The sequence below is a fragment of the Psilocybe cubensis genome, chromosome 7, assembly GCF_017499595.1.
Source record: "Psilocybe cubensis strain MGC-MH-2018 chromosome 7, whole genome shotgun sequence".
Classification (NCBI taxonomy): domain Eukaryota; kingdom Fungi; phylum Basidiomycota; class Agaricomycetes; order Agaricales; family Agrocybaceae; genus Psilocybe; species Psilocybe cubensis.
Genome location: NC_063005.1, coordinates 537,110 through 558,248, shown reverse-complemented (window position 1 = coordinate 558,248; position 21,139 = coordinate 537,110). Strand labels below are relative to the sequence as shown.

Genomic DNA, 21,139 nt, shown 5'->3' with positions numbered 1-21,139 from the left:
TTCTCTGGATAACAATGAAGTTGCTCTGAATCAGCAAGAAGGAATGTCGATGACAGTAAGTTAATTACCATTATCAACGTCGTACAAGTTTAGATGAGGGTCATTCGGATCATATATCACAAATGCACCTCTCAGGCCGTCACAATATTGGTTGGCTAAATATTTAATGAGCAAACAAAGCCGTACCGTGATATGGTAAGGCTACTTACACATATGGGAGTGATACCAATAGGTTCCTGCCTGTTCATCACTAAAGAAATTGTAAAGGAACGAGTCACCGCTGGCAATTGGGCATTGAGTCACAAAGGTGGGACCGTCCGCCCATGCGGTTCCTTTCTGAAAAAGGCCGTGCCAATGCTAAATGATGTTGTATTCATTAGACTAGTTTCTCGAAGTTACGTGGGGTATCCCTTACAATTGACGTGGTCTTGTCCATGGTAATATCGGTCAAGCTGTTCACAACATTCAGTTGGAAGTTATCACCCTGGTAAGGATTGTCAGTAGAGTATGTGAAAACAGTATATCTCATAAGCTTTACCTTGTTTCCAACGATAAGAGGTCCAGGAAACGTTCCTCCGGCAAGTACTGTGCTACGAGTGAACCCATCTGGCGCGATGTTGTGGTTGGCAATGTTTAAAGTCGCAACAGGTCCAATGGATGCTGACACTTCATGGAAAAGTAAAATAGACACGAAGATTGCAAAAAGGCTACGCATTGGAGGGAGAGGAAGCTGTTGCTGTTGAATTGATAATCCAGACGCCTACCTTTATAATTAGCATCGTGAAGCATTCCCTATTAACGAGCTATCCGACACCGATTTAGTTCGCATGGTTCGCGTGAAAGACCCTGGACTTTTTTCAAAAAATATTCCGTTGGCCTTTCATCCCTTTACTTGGCTAGCACGAGCCACAATTGTCCCCAGATAGTGGAATTTTGTGGTGAGAGAAACGTTAAGACTCCTGCAAGGCACTGATTGTAATTGACAATGGAAAAGGTAGAAATCTAGTCAGATGTTTTAGTGCGAATCCTTGAAATCGTCATACTATCCCAAGTCAGCTGGGAGATTGTATGGTTATATCCATACGAACAACCATTATAGGTTGCTATGATAAACGCTGATCAATTGCAGAACGTGAGAAACCGACATAACGGATATGTCCGAAGCGCCCACAGGCGATACTCAAACTCGGTCCCGCCGAGAACAACTCGGGATAGAAATCGTCAAGACTGATTTCCATTACTACTCTGGCCTGTGTGGCCTCCTCTGTCCAACTCAAGTAAATCATGTCTTCTAACCAATGTTCCCCACAGTTGTGGTGAGAGACTCTGGTGCTCTAGTTCCACAACGTAGACTGACATTAGGTACTTACAGATGTGAAATGAATATATGCCAAGGTATGATAATGTCACTAAACGCCACAGGTCCTATATGTAGAATGCTGTAAACCTGTGAAATATCGTGTTCAAATTGTGCCTTTAGTCAAGTTTATGATGTCACAAAGTGCGTCATCGAGGTCGCCTCCGTCGCATTAAAGCTTACTGAAATAGATCAAGGTACATCCCGTAATGTCAATGACGCGGAACAGGTATTAGAGAATTAGTCGGTTATACTTTAGATAGACTGACACCACTTCTGTGAATATAAAGACCTTCAAGTTTAGAAGAGCAACCAAATAAGCGCCCGTCTGCGAGTGACCTTTTTGATCTGTAAAAAACAAAGATCCTGGGGTTATATTTGTCATGCTTGTTTTGAACCATCCAAAGTTGTTTAGTTTTGCCAAGAGCGCGACATCGCTATATTGGCGAGTTACACTGAGTCCGAGAATTATATCTAGTTCCTTTTCTGAACATTTTATGGGCAGAAGATGTTCATCAAAACCCACACCTGTCAAATTCCACACATTCTGTTCAGGTTCAAGTTGCGCCATTTATGTGTGTGATATATAGTCTTACCCGTAATTCAATTTATACTGAGGTCTGCTGAGCATTTTTATGGGCATTGGGGTCATTGTGCGCTTCCAAATTGAGAAGACGGAAACCAAAGGACTAATGAGTGTCCCAAAAGAAGGGATACATCTCACCCCTGATGTACACGGCCGCCTTCTGAGAATAAGTGTTTCAAAAAGTGTACCAGGTGGCAACTACCCTGATATCCTTATCCTTTCCTTTATCTTAGCTGCAGACAATTCGTCATTAAAATAACCAAGCTTAGTGCATCTCACCTCTCAACCCAATTTCATCGACACACAATCTCACCAGCCTCAGCATGAAGCTATCCTCTACTGTTGTTTCGTTCTTTCTGATTGCCTCTCAAACCACGGTATATATGGCACTCCTCCTCGACGGCGACGCAGTAGCTTACCTTTCCTTAGGCTCAACTTACCGGGGTATTCACGGCTACTAGAATTGTGCATGCGGTCATCACCGACCCACCCTACGTTACGGATGTTACCACTACTGTTGTGTGGACCATTACCTCTGAGCCGACTCCAATCTAGTGAAAGTTAGTCGGTGAGTCGAGTAATTCCTATATCAAAACTTTCTGAATATTGACTAAATTCCAACATTGCGGCAAAATGCAGTCTATGTTGCCTTCAATGAGAGCATTTTCGGTGATACATTCAATAGTGTCACGTGATGTATACGACTGCTGGTTAAGAATGGAATTCGCGGGAAGAGTTGATGAGTTTGCTTCGACCTGTTATCAAGAGAAGGGAGAAAAGAGTGAAATAAATCCAAGAAATATTTTTAACATTGCCTTGAAATTCAAAAATCCAGAAACGGGTAATAAATAACTTGTTACTTCCTCAAAAAACATATCTCTCCCTTTTTCTACAGATCGTTCGACGATCAACGCTGCTCGATACATCATGTGTATCGATTGTCGGAGCGGCTGTTTTATTGGTCCAATAGAGCCTGAGCAGCCTTTCTGGCGTTGGCACGAATAGACTCGACTTGAAGCTCTAAGTTCCTGATTTTTTCGCGTGCCTCGCGCAGCTCGCCTTCTAGACGCGCATTCTCGGACGCGAGGAAGCTATCCTATTGGTTTTACATACAATAAGCAGATATTCATCTGAATAAATACTACGGCGACATACTTTGGAATCACTTGTTTGAGATCGTGAAGGGGTCCTGGACTCGATAGCAGGGGAAGGAGATGGTGCCCAGCTCTTCTGTGCAGGTGCGGCTGATACTGGGGAAGGTTCTGCAGCGGGTACCGCCGATGGGGGTGGAACGGCCAAAGGCGCCGGGGATGGTGCCGCAGCGCTGAAAGTGCGCGTGGGTTGGATGGGAGACTGGACGGGAGCGGCAGTAGGAACACTGCTTGGTTTAGGTCCGGAGATGGTCGATCCGTCTGCGAGGTTGACAAGCTTGCGAGGCGCTACTTTTCCGTTGAAGAATTCGGAAGCAGAGAGTGATGGCTCGATTGAGGGTGCTGGTGGGTAGATGTCTGATTGGAAAGAATCGGCCTGTCGACAGATGATGAGTTAAGATTTTTTTTAAAAAAAAAACAATCAAAGCAGTACATACCTTTCGTGGAACAATGAAGGCAATAGGTTCAATTGACGATCCGTGAACTTTATAAGCGCGAGCAATTTCGCACTCCGCGACGTTCAGGGATCGCCTGGGGAGGAAGCACATTCCGCGCTGAGGCTCGGAGGATTTATGTTCAGAAAGAGCAAATAATGAGTCGGACTCATATTCATAGTAACGGATGTTACCGTCTCTATTAGACTTTGATCAGCGAACGCGGAAAGTTCAGCGACTTATATACACGCACCCCTTTCCAGCTGTGACGATACATGTCAGAACGTTATTAATTACCAAATTTATCGACTTGCTCACCAAGGAAGAGAATATTGTTATCGGTCCAGAATGGCATCACGACACCAGCAGACTGATCCAATGAGATTGTCTTGACATTGCCCAATCCTCCAGTCTCCCAAATGGCGACCTGACGATCCGACATCTTACTGAAGCCGGTCGTTGCAATTTTGTCGTGCTCACCCATCCATGCAACACGCGAACCTTTGATACCAGTGTGTCCATCGTTTGTCCTGACCGGGTCTCCTCCCACACGAGGGTCAAACAGACGCAACTTCTTGTCCCTGGAAGTGGTTGCGAGGAGTGTGCCAGTGGCGTTAAACGACATGCTCTGCACAATATCTCCATGGCCAGTGAGGACTGCTCGAGGGTCTTCGGGGTTGGCAAGATCCCACAGCTTGACAGTGTATTCTCCTGACGAACTTGCTACGACATTTTCGGCAGTAGGGTGGAATAATACCTGCCCGACTTTACGAGGAGAGGCATCGATACGAAGTACGGGGTCGAAGTCTTGAGCAACCCATCCTTCCTGACCCCAGCCTTCGAAGAGCGAGGGCTCAACCTTCCAGATCATGACCTTTCCATCTTCACCTCCTGATGCCACGATGGAGTCGTGGTGGGGAGACCAGTCGGTATCAAGAACCGCAGCAGTGTGGCTACGCGCTAAGGGAATGGTTTCGGGTAGCTTGTAGGGTAGTCCAGGGACAGCTTGGAAAGGTGAGGGCAAAGGTAAGATGGCGAAGGCACCTCCTCCTGACGCGTTCCAGTTCACGCTGATGTATTCCTTTCACCCAATCACACATCATCAGCAACACCGTTCATCTTATACGAGGTGAATGCCCTCACCGCAGAGGCGGAGATAATGTTGGTGTCCCAGGCACTATTGGTGACTTTAACGTTCTCTATTCCGTGTTCCTTCTTCGCTGGTTGCCCGAAGACGTGGCTAGATCATTGAGATGATTACAGCACGATTAGATCGTCAAGGCGGCTGTGTGGCATCAACGCGTTCATACCGATATTTTGAGGCCCGAACAAAGCGAGACATGCTTCCTGTTTGCCGTTAATGGAGAAAGAAGATAAAATGGGGAGTATCTGAGTTGGTGGTAGTTGTGTGGAACGACGAGCTTGGATACGGCGGTGTTCAGGGTCTGATGGTACTTGTAGGGTTAGGGTCACAATAACCGATTGTCCGCCCGCTGCATCCTCTTGTTCTTGAACCCCTTTCCATTGACTGAAGGTTCATGGTTACCATGGCCGGCGTCCGTGGTATCTCACTCTTAAGGAGGCAGCCTTCGACGTTTCTCAGATACGGGGCCTTCAAACGCTGTACCCGCGGGTATGCAAGCACTTCAGAACAAGTACATGACCACTCGCTTATTTGAACGATGCCCCACACTAAGTGCTATCTTTTCCACAGTTGAGTCGGACGGGGCTCTACGACTTTCATCTAAAGAATGGAGCCAAAATGGTACCCTTTGCTGGGTACTCAATGCCTCTATCGTACGGGGATGTCGGACAAGGTACGTCTTCACACGATGTCTGGTGGTTTTTTTTTTGAGTTCATTCAACGTGTCTAGTCGCAAGTCACAACCATGTCCGCAACAGCGTCGGTATTTTCGATGTGGGACATATGGTTCAGTCAAAGTAATATATCTCTTTTTCATTCTATCGCCCAGTTTTCACCGAGCCGAACAACCACAGCTTCCGCGGAACAAGTGTAACCCAGTTTTTGGAATGGCTCACGCCCTCGTCTCTTGCTCAACTGAAACCATATTCATCTACTTTGTCCGTACTTTTGAACCCTCAAGGTGGAATCATCGACGATACCATTGTTACCAAGCATTCGGAGAAAGCTTTCTACGTTGTGACCAATGCAGGTCGCCGAAAAGAGGATCTGGCCTGGTTTGCCCAGAAGCTGGAAGAATGGAACGCAGGAAAGTCTGCTGAGGAAGCTGTAGAGCACGAAGTACTTGAGAATTGGGGTCTGCTTGCCCTTCAAGGTAGGATTTTTCTCTCCTCCTTCAAAAAATTAACTGAGGTGTGATAATTCATGACGCAAGGTCCCGAAGCGGCATCATATCTACAAAGCTTGACACCATTCGACCTCAAGCAACTAACCTTCGGGACCTCCGCTTTTGTTCCCATAGAAGGCTTCAATCTTCACGTTGCTCGGGGAGGATATACCGGTGAAGATGGCTTTGAGGTGAGCAGAAGGCTTCCGTGGTTGGAGATTAATCTCAATCTGACGTACATCCAGATCTCTATACCGCCATCCCAGACCGTAGAAGTTGCCACAATGCTTTTAAAACCACCAGTTCAGCTGATTGGTCTTGGGGCACGAGATTCTCTGCGACTGGAGGCGGGCATGTGTCTTTACGGCAATGATCTAGACGAAACCACGACCCCAGTTGAAGCAGGGCTGTCTTGGGTGATTGGTATATCTTTTCATCAGCACCTCGCAATATATTTTTAAGTCCAACAAATCATTCTCTAGGGAAAGACCGCAAGGTTGACGGTGGCTTTATCGGAGCGGATATTATCCAGAAGCAACTGAAAGAAGGGCCCACGAGGCGACGAGTAGGACTGGTCGTTGAAGGTGCCCCGGCGCGTCGTGAGTCGCAGTTTGTGTGGGCTGCAGGATGATCGGATTCTCAATAATCATCACAGAGGGTGCCAAAATATTCGCTCCACTTGGACAGGAAGAAATCGGCAAGTCACATCAACCTACTTCTTCACAACTGTTTTTCATTTGACCTTGTTCTGCATCTTTCTTTCCAGGAGTCGTAACTTCGGGAATCCCCTCTCCCACTCTCGGCAAAAACATAGCCATGGGATATATCCAGTCTGGATGGCACAAGAAGGGCACAGAAGTCGAAGTTGAGGTTCGCAAGCAGCGGCGCAAGGCTATATTGACTCCAATGCCGTTCGTCAAGCCTAATTATTGGCGGGGATGAAGCCCGTTGTCTAGTTGAATTCCTCACCATCTGCAACCTGAATCTATCTCATTCTGTTCAACACAGAAAAATGCATTACCTTTGGTTTATACCCTCATCGTCATATCTTCTCAATTCATTCTCAATTTCGGATCCTAATTGAACACTCTTTCGAACAAACAGGTTCGGTACGACCTTTGTTCTTCCATCAGACGCACCCGTCATCGGCTCTTTCCGATGGCATAGAAGCTCCGACTTGGTGAATGCAAATGAGTGCAAATGACCGTGTCTCCGTCTCCGTCCCCCGTTGACCTAGCCTTTCCTGATTTCATGATGGATGGTGCCTTGAAGAAGCTGAGCAGGAAGATTTGCTGCAGACTAATACTAAAAAGGTTCATTGTGATTGCCCCGTTCCATGTTTTACGGCCTTGCAGTTGGGCGTTTCAATCACTTCGCTTTTGTTTTGGTCATTTTGATTTTCAAATGTAAGGTTTGTCCTCGTTTTGTCTTGACATGTTTACAACAAAAACGCTTTCCACGATCTGCCCTTCTCCTTTTGTGTTTGTTTCTCATGTGGAGCATCATTAATGTCGCGTCCTTTTATCGCGGCAGTTGAAGTTGCATTTCTGATGAGAGTTGGGCGACTGACTTGAACTGATGTTTTGATTTTTAGCCATCAAAGACCTGCTTATCACCCTATCTATCTTGGGAAAGATCTGAACGGAAACCATTGCTTTACACTTTTATTGGTTCATCGCGATTGGCTACAAGATATTTCTGTCGACATTATAGATGTTCACGCGTTCAGGCGTTGACATCCTTTCGTTGGGGTATGTGGTTTTGTGGCGTCCATTTGTACTTCGCTACATAGAACGTGACCTGCTTTTCAATTCCGGAACCGAAAATTCCAACTTCTGCTTTATGCGTGCACAAAGCACGAAAAGGGAACGTACAATTCGGCCCACTGTATACAGAATTGTGCATACTACATAGCCTCCAAAAGCCTGACCTATCACACACCTCATTTAATCTCTCCGCGGATAACTCTCTAATAAGCGTTCTACTCCATCTGCAAAATTATTCCCGTTGGCTAAACGAAAGCTTTCACGTGGTTGACCGTGCCCCGGAGCCCCGGATTTTTATGAATTTTGTGAGAAAGAGTTGGGAGGATCGAGGCAAAGACGGAGGCAGTCAATTTTGGTACTCCCGGAACCCATGCTGCGGAGAGAATTATGATTCAACATCTAAACATATCCGCATTGCCCTCCTTGGACATCGACGGCATTTCAGGAAAAAATAGCCTGATATATCGGAAAGTCGGCGTTTGACCACAAGGACCGCTTTGAGAAGCGTTGATGCTTGGGTATGGTGACGCCTGGGTGACGCTGTCTCGGGATTCGAATTCATTGTATTCCGTGCAGAGGCGCATGCCTTGTACAAGACAGATCTATGGTACCGGACGTGCCCGGACCTGCGCATGGCCGCAACGGCGACGCACTCATTGACGAGCAGCACGAGAGGCCTGAGGGGACTAGTATAATTTCTTTCCGAGGTCATTTCCACTGCCCATATGCAAATGTGGAAGCAGTGACTGCCGAATTTGCGTCTCACACCACACCTTTAGAATTGACTATTCAAAATTCAATTGCCCATTAAAGCTTCAACCTTCAAGACGGAGTACTGAAGGGCTATACTCTTCGATCTGGAGTTTAATAATAGACACGATGAAGCATTGGCTGTGCATTCACTGCCCGGATGTGGGGACATAATTCTGTGTAATTACACTGCACGAATTATTTTCAGAAAAATCCTTTGGTCCCCGGTTTCATGTCTCTTTCTTCTCAACTTCTAGAGCATAAATGGATAGTAGCTCTTTGGGAAGGTTCTGGTGCCTATTTGACTCCATATTCCAAGTTTGGAACCCGGAAGGAAAGGGTGACCAGGGTGGCTTGAAAATACAACGTAGACAACTACCAACGTTCAATTTTTACTCACCTCAGTTCAACTGATACATGAGAGTGTGTTTATCTGGGCTAGAGTAACTTGCATTGACTGGGGATAATATCAACATTTCGAGACGTAAGAGGGAAAGTTCTTCAAGACTGTAAGATGCAGATGAAGTGAAACCGATGTACAACAATGGTATGACGTCTTGTGGTTTTGCCGAATTAAATTGGTGGATCTTGTACTGCAAAGAAGATAGACTTCACTCCTAACCATTGGCAAACTCGTACGCTAACTTAGAAATTATATCGTGGAGAAAAAGATATTGTCAAGTTACCTCTATAGATGAACCTGTAGATGTCGGTTTTAGAAAACCTTGGTTTAACCTAAAGCAATATCAAAAGGTAGTTTTTTGGTAAATTTCCTACAATGTAACATCTGCATAGATACCATTTGTGATGCGGAAATAAAAAATTGTATGGTGGAAGACCGAAAGTAATGGAATTAGCAGGAAGACAGCCTCAAGCGCTTGCAAGATTATTCCCAGGAAAGTCTCTTAGCACGTCTCTGCGCTAACTCTTTTCAGTCGAGCTTGCTTCTGTGTTTGACTTGTTTGGACTCGATTCTGGGTTATAAAAGCTGGAAGTATTATGGCCTCTACATCTCAGTTTAGCGGTCACATAGCTTCTCTTCTACTAGTTTTTTAACAACCCAAGCCTACTCAGACACAATGTTCGCTCGTGCCTCTTTCATTGCTCTTGCTCTACCCGTCTTCGTTGCTGCCACTGCGGTCCCTCGTCAGGATGCTCCTTCCAACCAGTGCAACACCGGCACTTTGCAATGCTGCAGCTCCGTCCAGAGTGTAAGCAGCTTTGAATCTCTGCGGCTCCATATGAGAGTTACTTGCTAACTGTTCGTCTACAGGCCACCTCTAGCCCAGTTCAATCCCTCCTCGGTCTTTTGGGCATCGCCCTTGGATCTGTCACGGGGGAGGTTGGACGTAAGTGTTGTTAGACGAGAATATGTGATTAGTTGACGCATCATATTATTTATTAGTCACTTGCAACCCAATTACCGTCCTTGGTGTTGCCGGAAACTCCTGCAGCGCTCAACCCGCCTGCTGCACTGACACTCAATTCGTATGCATAACTTTTAATGTTATAGATATCCACCACTGACTCAATCACTTCCAGAACGGTCTCGTTAGCCTTGGATGCACTCCAGTCAACCTGAACTTGTAATAATACAATTTTGGACAAATTTCTAAACCGAAGGCGAATATGGCTATGTGAAGCCTACTAGAACAGTGACACTTAAATGTAGTTGTAAATACCAAAAAAATGGACAGTTATTGGTTGTCGACAAAGCTTCATTTTCTTCAAAGGAATGAACAGCATATACTATGTGATCAATAAAAACTAAACTTTGACTGGTAAATTCTTTGAAGTCTTGGTCCACTGTGTCGAGAATGCAATCTATAAATAGATTTACCTAAATGAAATTTGTAATTGCATCATTCTGATGGATTATCAAAAATCCCTCTCTCGGAGTCTCCACAGTTATTTTGTCATAAGCGCCCATCGTTTCGTACATCATGGCTACATATTCTGGAAGAGTACAGCTATTGGTTTCTTGGTTATCATCAAGTCGAACAAGGATTACTTTCTGCACTGGAAGGTCCTTCGATAGTCGACATGGCTTCCGTGTTGAGATTATTTTACTGCTGAATAAGTTCGTGGAAAATCTATTGATTGGTCTACAGTAGGTTATACTTTGAACGAGAAACTTCCATCTGATACACGTGATGGTTTACACATTGGTACAAGTATATGTATCGACTTCAAAGCCTTCTTCAAGCCTCTTTTCCTCGCTCTGTTGATTAACTATCATCCAGATTCGTGAAGTTAATCTGGAAAACTCTCATGGGGTAGATTTGACTCCCATGAGCTGAAAACCATGGGATAAATTGCGCATGCAACTTGTATTTATATTACCAATATCTCGGAGAATCCATGCTTACTACAAACTTCCTAACAAACGGTCAATGTGTCACATATGCCTCACGACGGCCTCACAGCCGAGTGTAGATGCCCGAATATTGACCCAGCCGTACCTGGTAATCTTTTGGGGAACGAGTGGGTCGGCATGGATAATGGTTATCGGAGGATGCATTCACTGCATATCGGCTGCATTAAATATAGGACTCGTCTACAACCATTTATGGACTAGCGCTTTCTAATTATGAATCGTTTGTTCGGATCTGATAATTATCCGTCAACATGAACAAGCTTCTTGATTCTAGGCACAGGTATGGTGATTCCTTGTTCCTTGCGCGGAGGCGTAATCTCTGAGCGTTCCATGAATCCAGAGACTACTACTTTCCAATGTTCAACTGACTTACTCGTCATGCAATACCCGTGTCATCATAACCCGTCAAACAATGACGCAAGACTCTGAATCAACGGTACTGCAAGGACTCAGGATCGAATAGACTGTCAACATTTGACATCGTGGTTGCACATGGAAAAATAACCTACGATTGGTATTATAAGGATTTCTATAGCCTCTTCGGCTAAAAGGCGCTCGGAAATGTGACAGCCAATGGCGGAGAACGATTTGGCTATGGTCATCAAATTATAATGCAGCGGCCCTGTCTAGATTTCAATTTCCTGACACATGTGGCGCCGTCAATGTTCAAAGCAATGCCAAAATCTGAGAAGAAATCCTCCCAAACAATCACGGAACGCGGTATAGTTTATCTGCTGTGTGACCTTATTTATCACAACAAAGAAGTATTCGAAAACATATAAAGAGAGGACCTCATTACTGCTATTCCTCAGTTGAACGCAGTTCTACTACAACCAACAAGCCCCGCCTCAGAACACAAACCGTACCTAACTCAATATGTTCGCTCGTGCCTCCACTCTTGTTCTCGCTCTCCCACTCCTTGCAGCAGCCACTGCTGTTCCCCGTAACAGTGGCGATGGCCCTTCCAACCAGTGCAACACCGGTACTCTCAACTGCTGCGACCAAACACTCTCGGTAATATTTTTTCTACACAGGGGTATACGATTTCCACAATCACTGACGTGCTACTTCAGGCCACCGCTAGCTCTACCAACCTTCTCCTCGGCCTCTTGGGCATTGTTCTCGGCCCCGTCACTGGCCTTCTTGGATGTAAGCTCTATAATGTTACGCTCCATTTGTTCTGCCGAGCTCAACATGATGCTTTGTAGTGAGCTGCTCCCCCATCGATGTTTTGGGAATCTCCGGCAACTCTTGCAGTGCTCAACCTGTGTGCTGCACCGGCAACACATTCGTAAGTCCATTGGTGTTATTGACGACCAGATGTAGAGGAATCTAATGTCCATGCACTCCAGAATGGCATCATCACTACTGGCTGCACCCCTATCAACATCAACCTGTAATAAACCTCTTCTTCTGCAGGATGGTTAAGGATCAGAAACGTTGATCAATATTCGTAGTATTTCGAATGGAGAATATAACTGGTACCAATATATTGATTTATCTGCTTTATCTTTAATGCTTTTCGTCTTTGATATCTATGCAAGCATCATCAGGCAATCCAATCAGAAGATGATCCTGTTTAGGAAACTTAATGACTATAAATGGGTGATTGATGCAATCTGTGAGAGTGTTATGTATTTTGAACAAACTTTGAACCATCTTTAGTGTTTAGCGGAGTTAATAGGCATGTGCATTTTTAAAGCATTTAACTTATACCTAGATTCACTATATATATGAAGATATTGATGATGTCTACCAAAGAGGATCCTCTCGCGGCGCTCTATCGATGCAAAGATCAAATTGATAGTCACCTGTTCGCCGCACCCACCTATAAAACTTCAACTTGGATCCCATCATTTTCTGCGCTTCCGCGAACAATCGCGGATTAGACCTTCTTTTCCAGAAAAAACGGAAGCTCCTGGTCCTGTCATAAACTAACATATCTGGGGCTAAAATTCCGTAGTTATCATAGGTCAGCGATACCTGGAACTTGGCGAGGAACACCTTTCCTCCATGGACGTCGGGAGGGATCCCGTTATTTGAGGGGCTTATGCCTGCAGTTTGAGGATTGTGCATCGACTCCAGACGATTCACTATAGAATTTAGCTCAGGCGGCCCCATGTCCGGCTCTTGTACTGTGATGGAATGCCAAGTTCCTCCCTTGATTGATTTGCAGGTTTCCTTGTGCGTCTGCCAATGCTCCTTCTGACACTCTGAGTGAAGCTGTAAAAAGCCGTCCCAGAAAAAAACAACTTAGAAAGCTCACGTTTACTACAATAAACCACCGACATGCATTGCATGCAACGGCTGGTATTTTTCTTCCCGCACACTTCGCAACCGGGATTGTTGGTAAGCTTTCCCAGATTGCGCATCGCAATAGGGCAGAGTGGTAGGACAAATGATGGATGGTGACCCGTCTCCTTGCCTTGTGCATCTCGTTCCATTGCGATAATTTTGGGGTCGAGCTTCTTCGTATTTTTGCGAAACAGTCTTAGAAGTGTACGCCTTTCGAGATCGCTGATTCCAGTTTTGATAAGCGTTCTGTCGACGCCTATACCGTCAATGAGTGCATCCATGGGCGTGTCAGGTGTGGGAACCAGTTCTCGGTAGACGAAATAATAAAGCGGAACGCCATCTTTTATGCGAAGGACATCCATTATCTGTCGAAACCGATTGAGCGTTTACACTGCAATCAATACTGTTTGCCACGTACGTACCCGAACGAAGATTCCCAACTCATCCCCTTCAGTCAAGAAACATATATCTCTCAGGCCAACATCACACACATGTGCCATGAGAAGAACACTTTGACGCATTTCTTTGAAAATTTCCTCCTTTGGTGAGAGGTATCCTTTCTTCGGTTGAGACATATATCCCACCAACGCTTCGGTCAGGCTTCCTCGTTTTGTAGCGTCGAACAGTGTCTTTTGCGATGTCCATCTCGGTAATGAAGCAAGGTTTATGGGTGTCTTGTCTACGACATCCGACAGTTCCTGAGCAGTATTCAGAGCCATTCCGAATCTCCTGTTTAGTTCCTCTGTGGGCAGTTTGTTATCCTTAGCGAGAACGACGCCCATAGAGGACAGAAGAAGGAGAAGCTCATCTCGAGAAATATCGTTTGACGACATTGTAAAAACTCTGGAAGGAAATGAGTATTAAATGAAAAAGCTGATAGCTGGTCTGGAAAATGTTCGTGGCGGTTCGCTTATCCAAATGTCGTACTCAGAAGAGTGATCGACGGGCGTCGTGCACATTTGATCCGATTATGTATTGGATCCGAACTCGACAAAATTCAGATAGAATGGATTAATATAATCATAATTTCCGCCGGACGGAGTGTCCGGCGGACAGCACGTGACCCACGTGACCACCGCGGTGGTGAAATTGACATGTTAGTTTTCACCACTGAAGTGGTCAAATCCGACATGTAAATTTGGTCACTCCAGTGATCAAGTACAGCATGTAAGTATGACCACTTCATTGGTGGAATGTAGCAAGTTAATATCAGCACTGAAGTGGTGAAATTAATATGTTGGAGTTTGCCACTTCAGTGCTGAAATTGACTTGTTGTATTCCACCACTGCAGTGGTCATAGTTGTGTGTCAGATAGAATAAATACAATGCTAAGAATAGTAATTATTGCTACTTTTATAATTTCTACACCACTGGAGTGGTAACATTTAGAATGTATCTTATATCACTCAAGTGCTAGAACAGTGCACATGATTTGTACCACTGAAGTGGTGAAATTGTCTACATAACTTATACCACTGCAGTGGTGGAATTATTAGTTTCAATCTCACCACTCCAGTGCTTGATATATTTTAGCAGTTTGTTTTATTTCTTAGGGTTGGATTAATTAATTAATTAGATTAGGTAGTTTAGGGTTGGGATTAGGTAGTTTAGGGTTGGGTGTAGGGGTTAGGGATTAGGGGTTAGGGATTATGGGTTAGGGATTAGGGGTTAGGGATTAGTTTTTAGGGTTGTTGAGTATATATACAAAGCGCGCGAGAGCGCGCGCAATGTACATTGAGACGCGACGTGACGAGGTAGTCACGTGAGTCTGTCCGGCGGATGTCCGGCGGACGCGCGGACACAGTAATCCATTCGGTCTCACAAAATTGACGCGAAAACTATAGATAGGGGTGTGTTGATCAAAAACGCGAAAACAGAGGGTTCGATTACAGTTGGATTACAGTGACAATAGGAAAAGTTTAAACATATGCGCGTGCGATAACAGCCAGGGAGAATACAATGCTGAGCGAAAAAATGAATGAATGTCCCAGATATACAATGATTGTCGATCAAATCTACCACAGGGGGTCTTGCTCTGGCGCACGGTCGAGGCAGATTGCGTACTGGTTGTCAGAAATTCGCTTCATCCACCTGTACATCTTCATTCGCCCTTGCATGGATCTGTGTGCCTCGTCAAAAAGCTTAGGATTGGTGTTCCTCATCCAAAAAACTTGAAAGTCCTTCTGTCTATCGTATATCATCATTTGTGAGGCCGTATTCCCGAGTGGTACTTGGAATTTGGCAAGGAAAATTTTAGTCCCCTGGGAATTGGGAATTGAGGGAATTTTTTGAGTGCGAGGATGTCTGTGCAACGAGTCGCGGGTGTTGATGTTCGATAAAAAACCTCCACTTGGCATTCCAGGCATAGTCGTGGTGACAGTGATAGGGTGCCATGAACCCCCTTTCATTGATTTGCATGCCGACTTGTGAGTTCGCCAATCTTCTCGCTGACATTCTGCAAACACAAGATAAGTATTTAGTCAAAACAGGTGCTCAAGTCAATGAACAATTACCAACACGCACCTTTGCTACAATATACGGCCGTCATACATTGCACACAACGAGACGTAGTTTTCTTTCCGCACACTTCGCATCCAGGATCCTTAGTCAGGCTTCCTAGATTGCGCATGTTGATTGGACAGAGTGGGAGGATAAACGAAGGTCGGAAACCCGAATGTTTTACTGTTTGGCTTTCAGCAAGTTGGAGCAATTTTGGGTCAAGCCTCGCGCCATTCTGCTCAAAGAGCGTTAGGATTGCACGTCCCTCAAGGTCACTGATCCGTGAAGTAACATCGTCCTGTTCTAGACGGACTTGACGACGAAGAACATCCAGAGGCGTGTCCGATGTGGGCTTTAGTTCTTTGTATAGGATGTAAGTCAAGGGGATGTCGTTTTTGAGACAGTAAACGCCAATTATCTAGTGCGCATATATGAGCTGTCATACTATAACCCCGTTCACGATTAACGCGACGCACCCTGATAAAGATACCCCACGTATCGTCGTGGGTCAAAAATGAGATCTCTTTAACGCCCAAGTCATATGTATACGCAACGCCTAGTAGAGTCTGCTTCATTTCCTTGAAGGTATACTCCTTCGCCAAAGAGACAGCGTTTGATGGAAAAGAAGCGCCTAAATTTTCCAACAGGCTGTCCCTCTGCGACGCCTGATATAAAGTTTTCTCCTCTGAAGACCATTTAGGCAGGGACAGAGGGTCTACAGGTTCCTTCTTGATGACATCCGAATACTCCTGCGATGTGTCTAGGGCTTCTTTAAGCCGCTTGTTGAGCTCTTCTTCAGGTAATTTGTTATCTTTGGGAAGAACAACGCCCATGGAGGAAAGGAGCACCAGAAGGTCATCTCGAGAAATAGGCTTCGAAGTCATTTCGACAATGGAAGAAAAGTCAAATGCTGCTTGGAAGATGAATGTTATTGGGCAAGGTCAAGGCGTCAATTTGCCTGGACAAACTAATCCCAGCGAATTTATTCCAATTTATTAGGTGTTTGAATCCGAATTTTGCAATTGATCGGTCCCAATTTATCCGAATATTTCCATTTTTCGTCTAAATTTCTAGACTTCGTCGCAAAATCATTGCTCAACCAATGGGCGCATAAAGTGAAGAATGGATTCCGTTGGACATCCCGAAAAGCTGCTTCGAAGAATAGGCATGTGTGTAGTAACCGTATTCAGCTTTACTGCATGGATATAAGATGAAGCGTGGCAGCTGATAGGCCTGTTGTCGACTCAGCATCTCAGTTGCGAAAAGTGTACATGACTCGAAATCTAGAGAAAGGGACGAGCCGTTACTATGCAGTGCAAGTAGGAAATGCAAGGACAGATGGCAAGCCTGTTGCAATCTGATTAAATTGTCATATGTTATACATAGATGTGAGCAGCAAAAAGACCTTTTTTAAATGTGGCAACATTCGAAAGCAATGATTATACAAACTGAATGATGGCGCTGGATGATGCGACCAATACTATTCTGTTTGGCGCTCTGGAAGAGCTTCAATTAACCCAGTGTAAGTCGTAAGATAGAGGTGATGATTAATGGGCAAGGTTGATTGATTGCCCGTATGTAAATAGAAGAACTTGGATGCAAAGAAACCTTGATCAGTGGCAACCGAGCGTCAAAGGATCCAGTCGTAGGTTCGTAAGCCACGTCACCCTGGGACAGTGCATACGAAGCTGAGCGGCTATGGGCGTAGCATGAGCATCGCGGAATTGGGGTAGCGATCTAGGCTTCACAAGGTGTTTATCAATCCGCGGGGCTGACGGAGCTCCCAGTCGAGTGTTTTGACATGTTCCCGCCATCATCCTCTCCATTATTCTCGTATCTGCTGGAGCCTTTACGAGGACGTTTGCTTGGCTTGGGCCAGCCCCAAACTTGACGAATCCATTTGGCCATATGGTCCTCCTGATTCATGACAATTCTTATCCAAGGATGATCCAGCATTTCGCGAGGGGTAGGACGTGAACGTGGTTCGCGGATTAATCTACGAATAAGCAGTTAAAACATCAAAGAAAGTTTATAAGTAGTATGAAGTCGCCTCACGTTTGACGAATGAAATCTTTCATTTCGTCGCTCCATGTAATATCCGCTTCAGGATCATCTTCCAGGCTTGGAGGCTACATTGGCGATTCCAGATACATGTTAACAAGCAGAACCATGTATGAGAAAGAAGAAAGAAGAGCTCCATACCTCGCTATTAGTAATCGTCAAGATTAACTCGATAGTTGAGAGTTCAGCAGGGAACGGAAAGCGATTTTGTACAAGCTCAAGCAGGGATATCCCTGCGGACCAGACATCGGCTCGAATAGTATATTCACCACCAGACACTCGTTCAGGCTACACAATGCATATATTGGCAATTAAGCTTTTTGGTTGATAAATTACACTTACCGCCATGTATACCAATGTTCCAGTGAAGGTCCCCAGAAAAGATTCGTTCGTGAGTTCGCCAGAGACACCAAAGTCACATAGTTTAACAATCCCCTCCCGAGATAAAAGAATATTAGATGGTTTGATGTCTCGATGAATTGTTCGTCTCGAGTGCAAGTAAGTGAGGCCTTGAAGAATCTAACAGTCATATACGACCAATGCGTAAACGTGGCACGATCGTAAGCTAGTCTAGAAATGGCGAAGAACGTTTAAAATGCAAAAGGCGACTCACCCCTTCAGCTATCCTTCCGGCAATCTTCTCTCCAATGATAGCGCTCCGCTCCTTCAACTTCTTGCCTATAGCCTCCAAACTTTGGCCATCACAATACTCCATAATTATCTTGACCTCGGAGCTAGACGGACTCATGTAGGCGCCGAAACATTGAACAATGTTGACATGCGAGGTTGTCGCGATTATTTTCAGCTCCCGCACAACCTGCCGCGTAGAGACTTCCCGAGTAGTGATCGTCTTCCTCGCGTATATTGAGCCATCACGAGTGTCCCGTACATGATGTACCGCCCCGCCTGCACCTTCTCCCAGCCTCGAGATCACCTCAAAAACCTCATCGTTGAATTCCTTAGGCTTCCCAGGCTCCGGCAGACCGTGGTAGCCGTGACCCCCGGTCGCAGACGATCCAGGCGATGATTTGGACGATCCCTCTGGAGAATGTGTCATTGAGCCGCTTTGATTCGAATTGGCGCTGTACCCTATTGAGATGTTGCTGACTGCCTGCCGAAGAGTCTGAATCGGATCCTCTCGCGGCGCGGATGGGTAGACAGGTGGGACGACACCAATCATGTTGCCCATCGGGATTTCCGCAGGTCGCCGAGGCCCTTCTTGTGGAGAATACGTGACCTCTGGGCGGATAGTCGACTGGTCCCCATCCCCATTGTTCCCTGAAACCCTTCTTCCAACGTCAACTGTAACGTGGGGCGCGTCTACTCTTTTCCCTTTGGGTGGTTTTGGGGTTTTCAAAAAGATTGACGGGGCATTGCTGAACAAAGATGTGCTTGACGGAGAGTGTGTTGCATTGTTCGAGTTGGAGTGCGAATTATATCCTGAGCGTGAAAGCGGAAGGTGGTGCTGCAAGTCGAGTGGTCTATCTTGATTTTGGGGTTGTGTGTTTAGAGAAAGCAAAGGAGTGAGTCGCTCTCTCGGTCCTCCTGGCGCCGGCCTTGGAAAGTTCATCTGGGGAATAAAAACTGTTCTAGACAGATTCTATATCATGCCCTGGCTAGCCAGGTTTAAACAGAAAAGAGTAAGAAAAAGCTGGAGGTCTGGATAACCTGAAAGAATGACGGCTCTTGAAGAGAGAGCTCAGATGCTTCGCAGCATTGCCATTGCGTGGGATAGTTGTCCACGCATCATAATTTGGTGAAGACGGGTATTTTTAATCCTGATAAGAATCACCGAAAAAATATGTACACCTCACAAGAGAAATTCTTGCCAAAGCCAACGATAGGACAAGAACTTGTGAAATATACAAGGACATGCTTCCCAATGGTGAGATTCGATAGAGTCAATGTTACACCTCGAGTCGGGCAACTTATCAGTACCTTTTAATCGAGCTAACAGGTACATAGCGAGATATCAGGGCACGTACATAGTGATGTCTATTGTTGTCCGGCAGAAACATCATCGATGGGGGGTTGACTTGTCGAACTTTGAAGATGTTGATCAACAATCGGCTTGAGTCCCGGTGCGGGGCAACCTGTTGCGAACAACTTCTAGGCGAGGCGAATAGTCCCGAAATGCTGATGTAAAAGCGAGGTGTCGCCGTGTTTTTGGTCTAGAAAATCCAAGTATGAGTGAATCAAGAGCAAGGTCGCCCATTGGGCCGTCTTCCAGACCCGAGTTGTGCTGTTACATACTAGTATGACGAAGAACATCACTGTTGAGAATTTCTCGGTGATGCATCATTGGATCGCTGAGACCGATGGCAATTGCTTTTCATTAATCAGGATTGCGGCGAGATGCTACCGTGGCAACGCTATAGATGCCATTCGTGAACTAAAAAGAAACAGAAAACGTTGAATTAACTTCCGTTGGCCTTTGTGGACTCTCGCAGGCTGGCACCGAAAGCTGCGTAATTGTGATGTATATTCGACAAACAAGGTCCACGGTATACCTTGAAATCATTTTGGAATATTTGCAGAATGATTCAAGGTACATACCATTCACAGAACCTTCTTTCATCGGTATAATCTCCCCGGCCGGGTGGTGTAAACACCCAGAAAATCGTCTCGGGTGGCACCGCCGATGCCGCATGAAAGAACGTAACTGGTCGAGGCCATGTCTTTGATACCCGGTGCTGCAGACACCCAAAAAACACACATGGGCGCAGCTACGGGGTTGTAGATCAAGGAGGTTGGGGGGTTTCATTGAACTTGGTTTACGGGATGGTATGAATGGATTACTGTAGCTTTGGTGGAACGCCTACACCTCAATGTATGAGGTTATGGAACTGCTTCTGAGTCATATAGATTCAGGGGAAATGCGATCCAGCCTTAGTCGAGACTGGTAACATTAGTGTGTTTGAACTTTGCGCGTATTGTCAGTGATTGACACCTTGCTGTCATTGTGAACACATGGCCTCAACAGGTATTTCAGTCAATACGCCATCGACAGTTCAAGCGTATGCATTTCAGGTGTTTTGAGTAGAGAGGAACATTTAGTTTGAATGATTGGGATAAGAAAGTGGGAGAAACCTTCTGAATCGAACCGCCAGAAACTCCGCTTGATCTCCTCTTTAAACAACAGAATGGCTGAGGATTTTGGGTCGTTTTGTGGATGTACCAACGCGCACAATCACACCATTGCCATATCTTTATTTGACTATTGAATGAAGCATATAGCCTTCCAACCCAGATTTCATCGACATTTACACTCAAGTAGCGCTTAGCGTCTTCCAATCTCAATCATTTCCACCATTGTACTCCTATTCAATGTGCGCGAGTAACTACGTTCTCGACCTAGCATCCTTCGTCGTATACGGCTTTCCGTCAAAACAATCGATACGGACGGACAACCAAAGTTTCATATATGACAAGGAGAACCTGGACAGCACAGCATCTTCAATACAACTGAAACACTCCATCGACGAGTCATCGAATGTGATGGCCTGGACAACGAAGACAGTATTTTGGACATTTGTCCTTCTTTCGTGCACTTG

The 21,139-nt window shown here is 45.4% G+C and overlaps 7 protein-coding genes across 7 annotated transcripts; 3 read left to right on the top strand and 4 right to left on the bottom strand.

The window, feature by feature from the left end:
• Window positions 1–2,898: 2,898 nt before the first annotated feature.
• JR316_0007719 (Coronin-like protein crn1) lies at window positions 2,899–4,870 on the bottom strand (the record flags this gene model as incomplete). The annotated part of the gene is made up of 7 exons (XM_047893450.1): window positions 2,899–3,039; window positions 3,099–3,470; window positions 3,532–3,727; window positions 3,782–3,791; window positions 3,847–4,609; window positions 4,672–4,768; window positions 4,839–4,870. The coding sequence occupies 7 exons, from the start codon at window positions 4,868–4,870 to the stop codon at window positions 2,899–2,901; spliced, it is 1,611 nt and encodes a 536-aa protein (XP_047746765.1).
• A 420-nt stretch (window positions 4,871–5,290) lies between these two features.
• JR316_0007718 (putative aminomethyltransferase, mitochondrial) lies at window positions 5,291–6,779 on the top strand (the record flags this gene model as incomplete). The annotated part of the gene is made up of 6 exons (XM_047893449.1): window positions 5,291–5,345; window positions 5,502–5,825; window positions 5,886–6,028; window positions 6,083–6,260; window positions 6,320–6,436; window positions 6,604–6,779. The coding sequence occupies 6 exons, from the start codon at window positions 5,291–5,293 to the stop codon at window positions 6,777–6,779; spliced, it is 993 nt and encodes a 330-aa protein (XP_047746764.1).
• A 2,653-nt stretch (window positions 6,780–9,432) lies between these two features.
• On the top strand, window positions 9,433–9,943 carry JR316_0007717 (Fruiting body protein SC1; the record flags this gene model as incomplete). The annotated part of the gene is made up of 4 exons (XM_047893448.1): window positions 9,433–9,564; window positions 9,627–9,702; window positions 9,759–9,841; window positions 9,896–9,943. 4 exons carry the CDS (start codon window positions 9,433–9,435, stop codon window positions 9,941–9,943), a joined length of 339 nt encoding a protein of 112 aa, XP_047746763.1.
• A 1,663-nt stretch (window positions 9,944–11,606) lies between these two features.
• On the top strand, window positions 11,607–12,130 carry JR316_0007716 (Fruiting body protein SC1; the record flags this gene model as incomplete). The annotated part of the gene is made up of 4 exons (XM_047893447.1): window positions 11,607–11,744; window positions 11,804–11,879; window positions 11,939–12,021; window positions 12,083–12,130. 4 exons carry the CDS (start codon window positions 11,607–11,609, stop codon window positions 12,128–12,130), a joined length of 345 nt encoding a protein of 114 aa, XP_047746762.1.
• A 352-nt stretch (window positions 12,131–12,482) lies between these two features.
• On the bottom strand, window positions 12,483–13,858 carry JR316_0007715 (Ankyrin repeat and MYND domain-containing protein 2; the record flags this gene model as incomplete). The annotated part of the gene is made up of 4 exons (XM_047893446.1): window positions 12,483–12,510; window positions 12,559–12,943; window positions 12,997–13,390; window positions 13,448–13,858. 4 exons carry the CDS (start codon window positions 13,856–13,858, stop codon window positions 12,483–12,485), a joined length of 1,218 nt encoding a protein of 405 aa, XP_047746761.1.
• Window positions 13,859–15,429: 1,571 nt separating this feature from the next.
• On the bottom strand, window positions 15,430–16,408 carry JR316_0007714 (uncharacterized protein; the record flags this gene model as incomplete). Its single annotated transcript, XM_047893445.1, has 4 exons — window positions 15,430–15,480; window positions 15,539–15,553; window positions 15,613–15,942; window positions 16,001–16,408. The coding sequence occupies 4 exons, from the start codon at window positions 16,406–16,408 to the stop codon at window positions 15,430–15,432; spliced, it is 804 nt and encodes a 267-aa protein (XP_047746760.1).
• Window positions 16,409–17,282: 874 nt separating this feature from the next.
• JR316_0007713 (MAP kinase kinase skh1/pek1) lies at window positions 17,283–19,155 on the bottom strand (the record flags this gene model as incomplete). Its single annotated transcript, XM_047893444.1, has 5 exons — window positions 17,283–17,520; window positions 17,580–17,653; window positions 17,727–17,873; window positions 17,928–18,104; window positions 18,199–19,155. 5 exons carry the CDS (start codon window positions 19,153–19,155, stop codon window positions 17,283–17,285), a joined length of 1,593 nt encoding a protein of 530 aa, XP_047746759.1.
• Window positions 19,156–21,139: the final 1,984 nt, after the last annotated feature.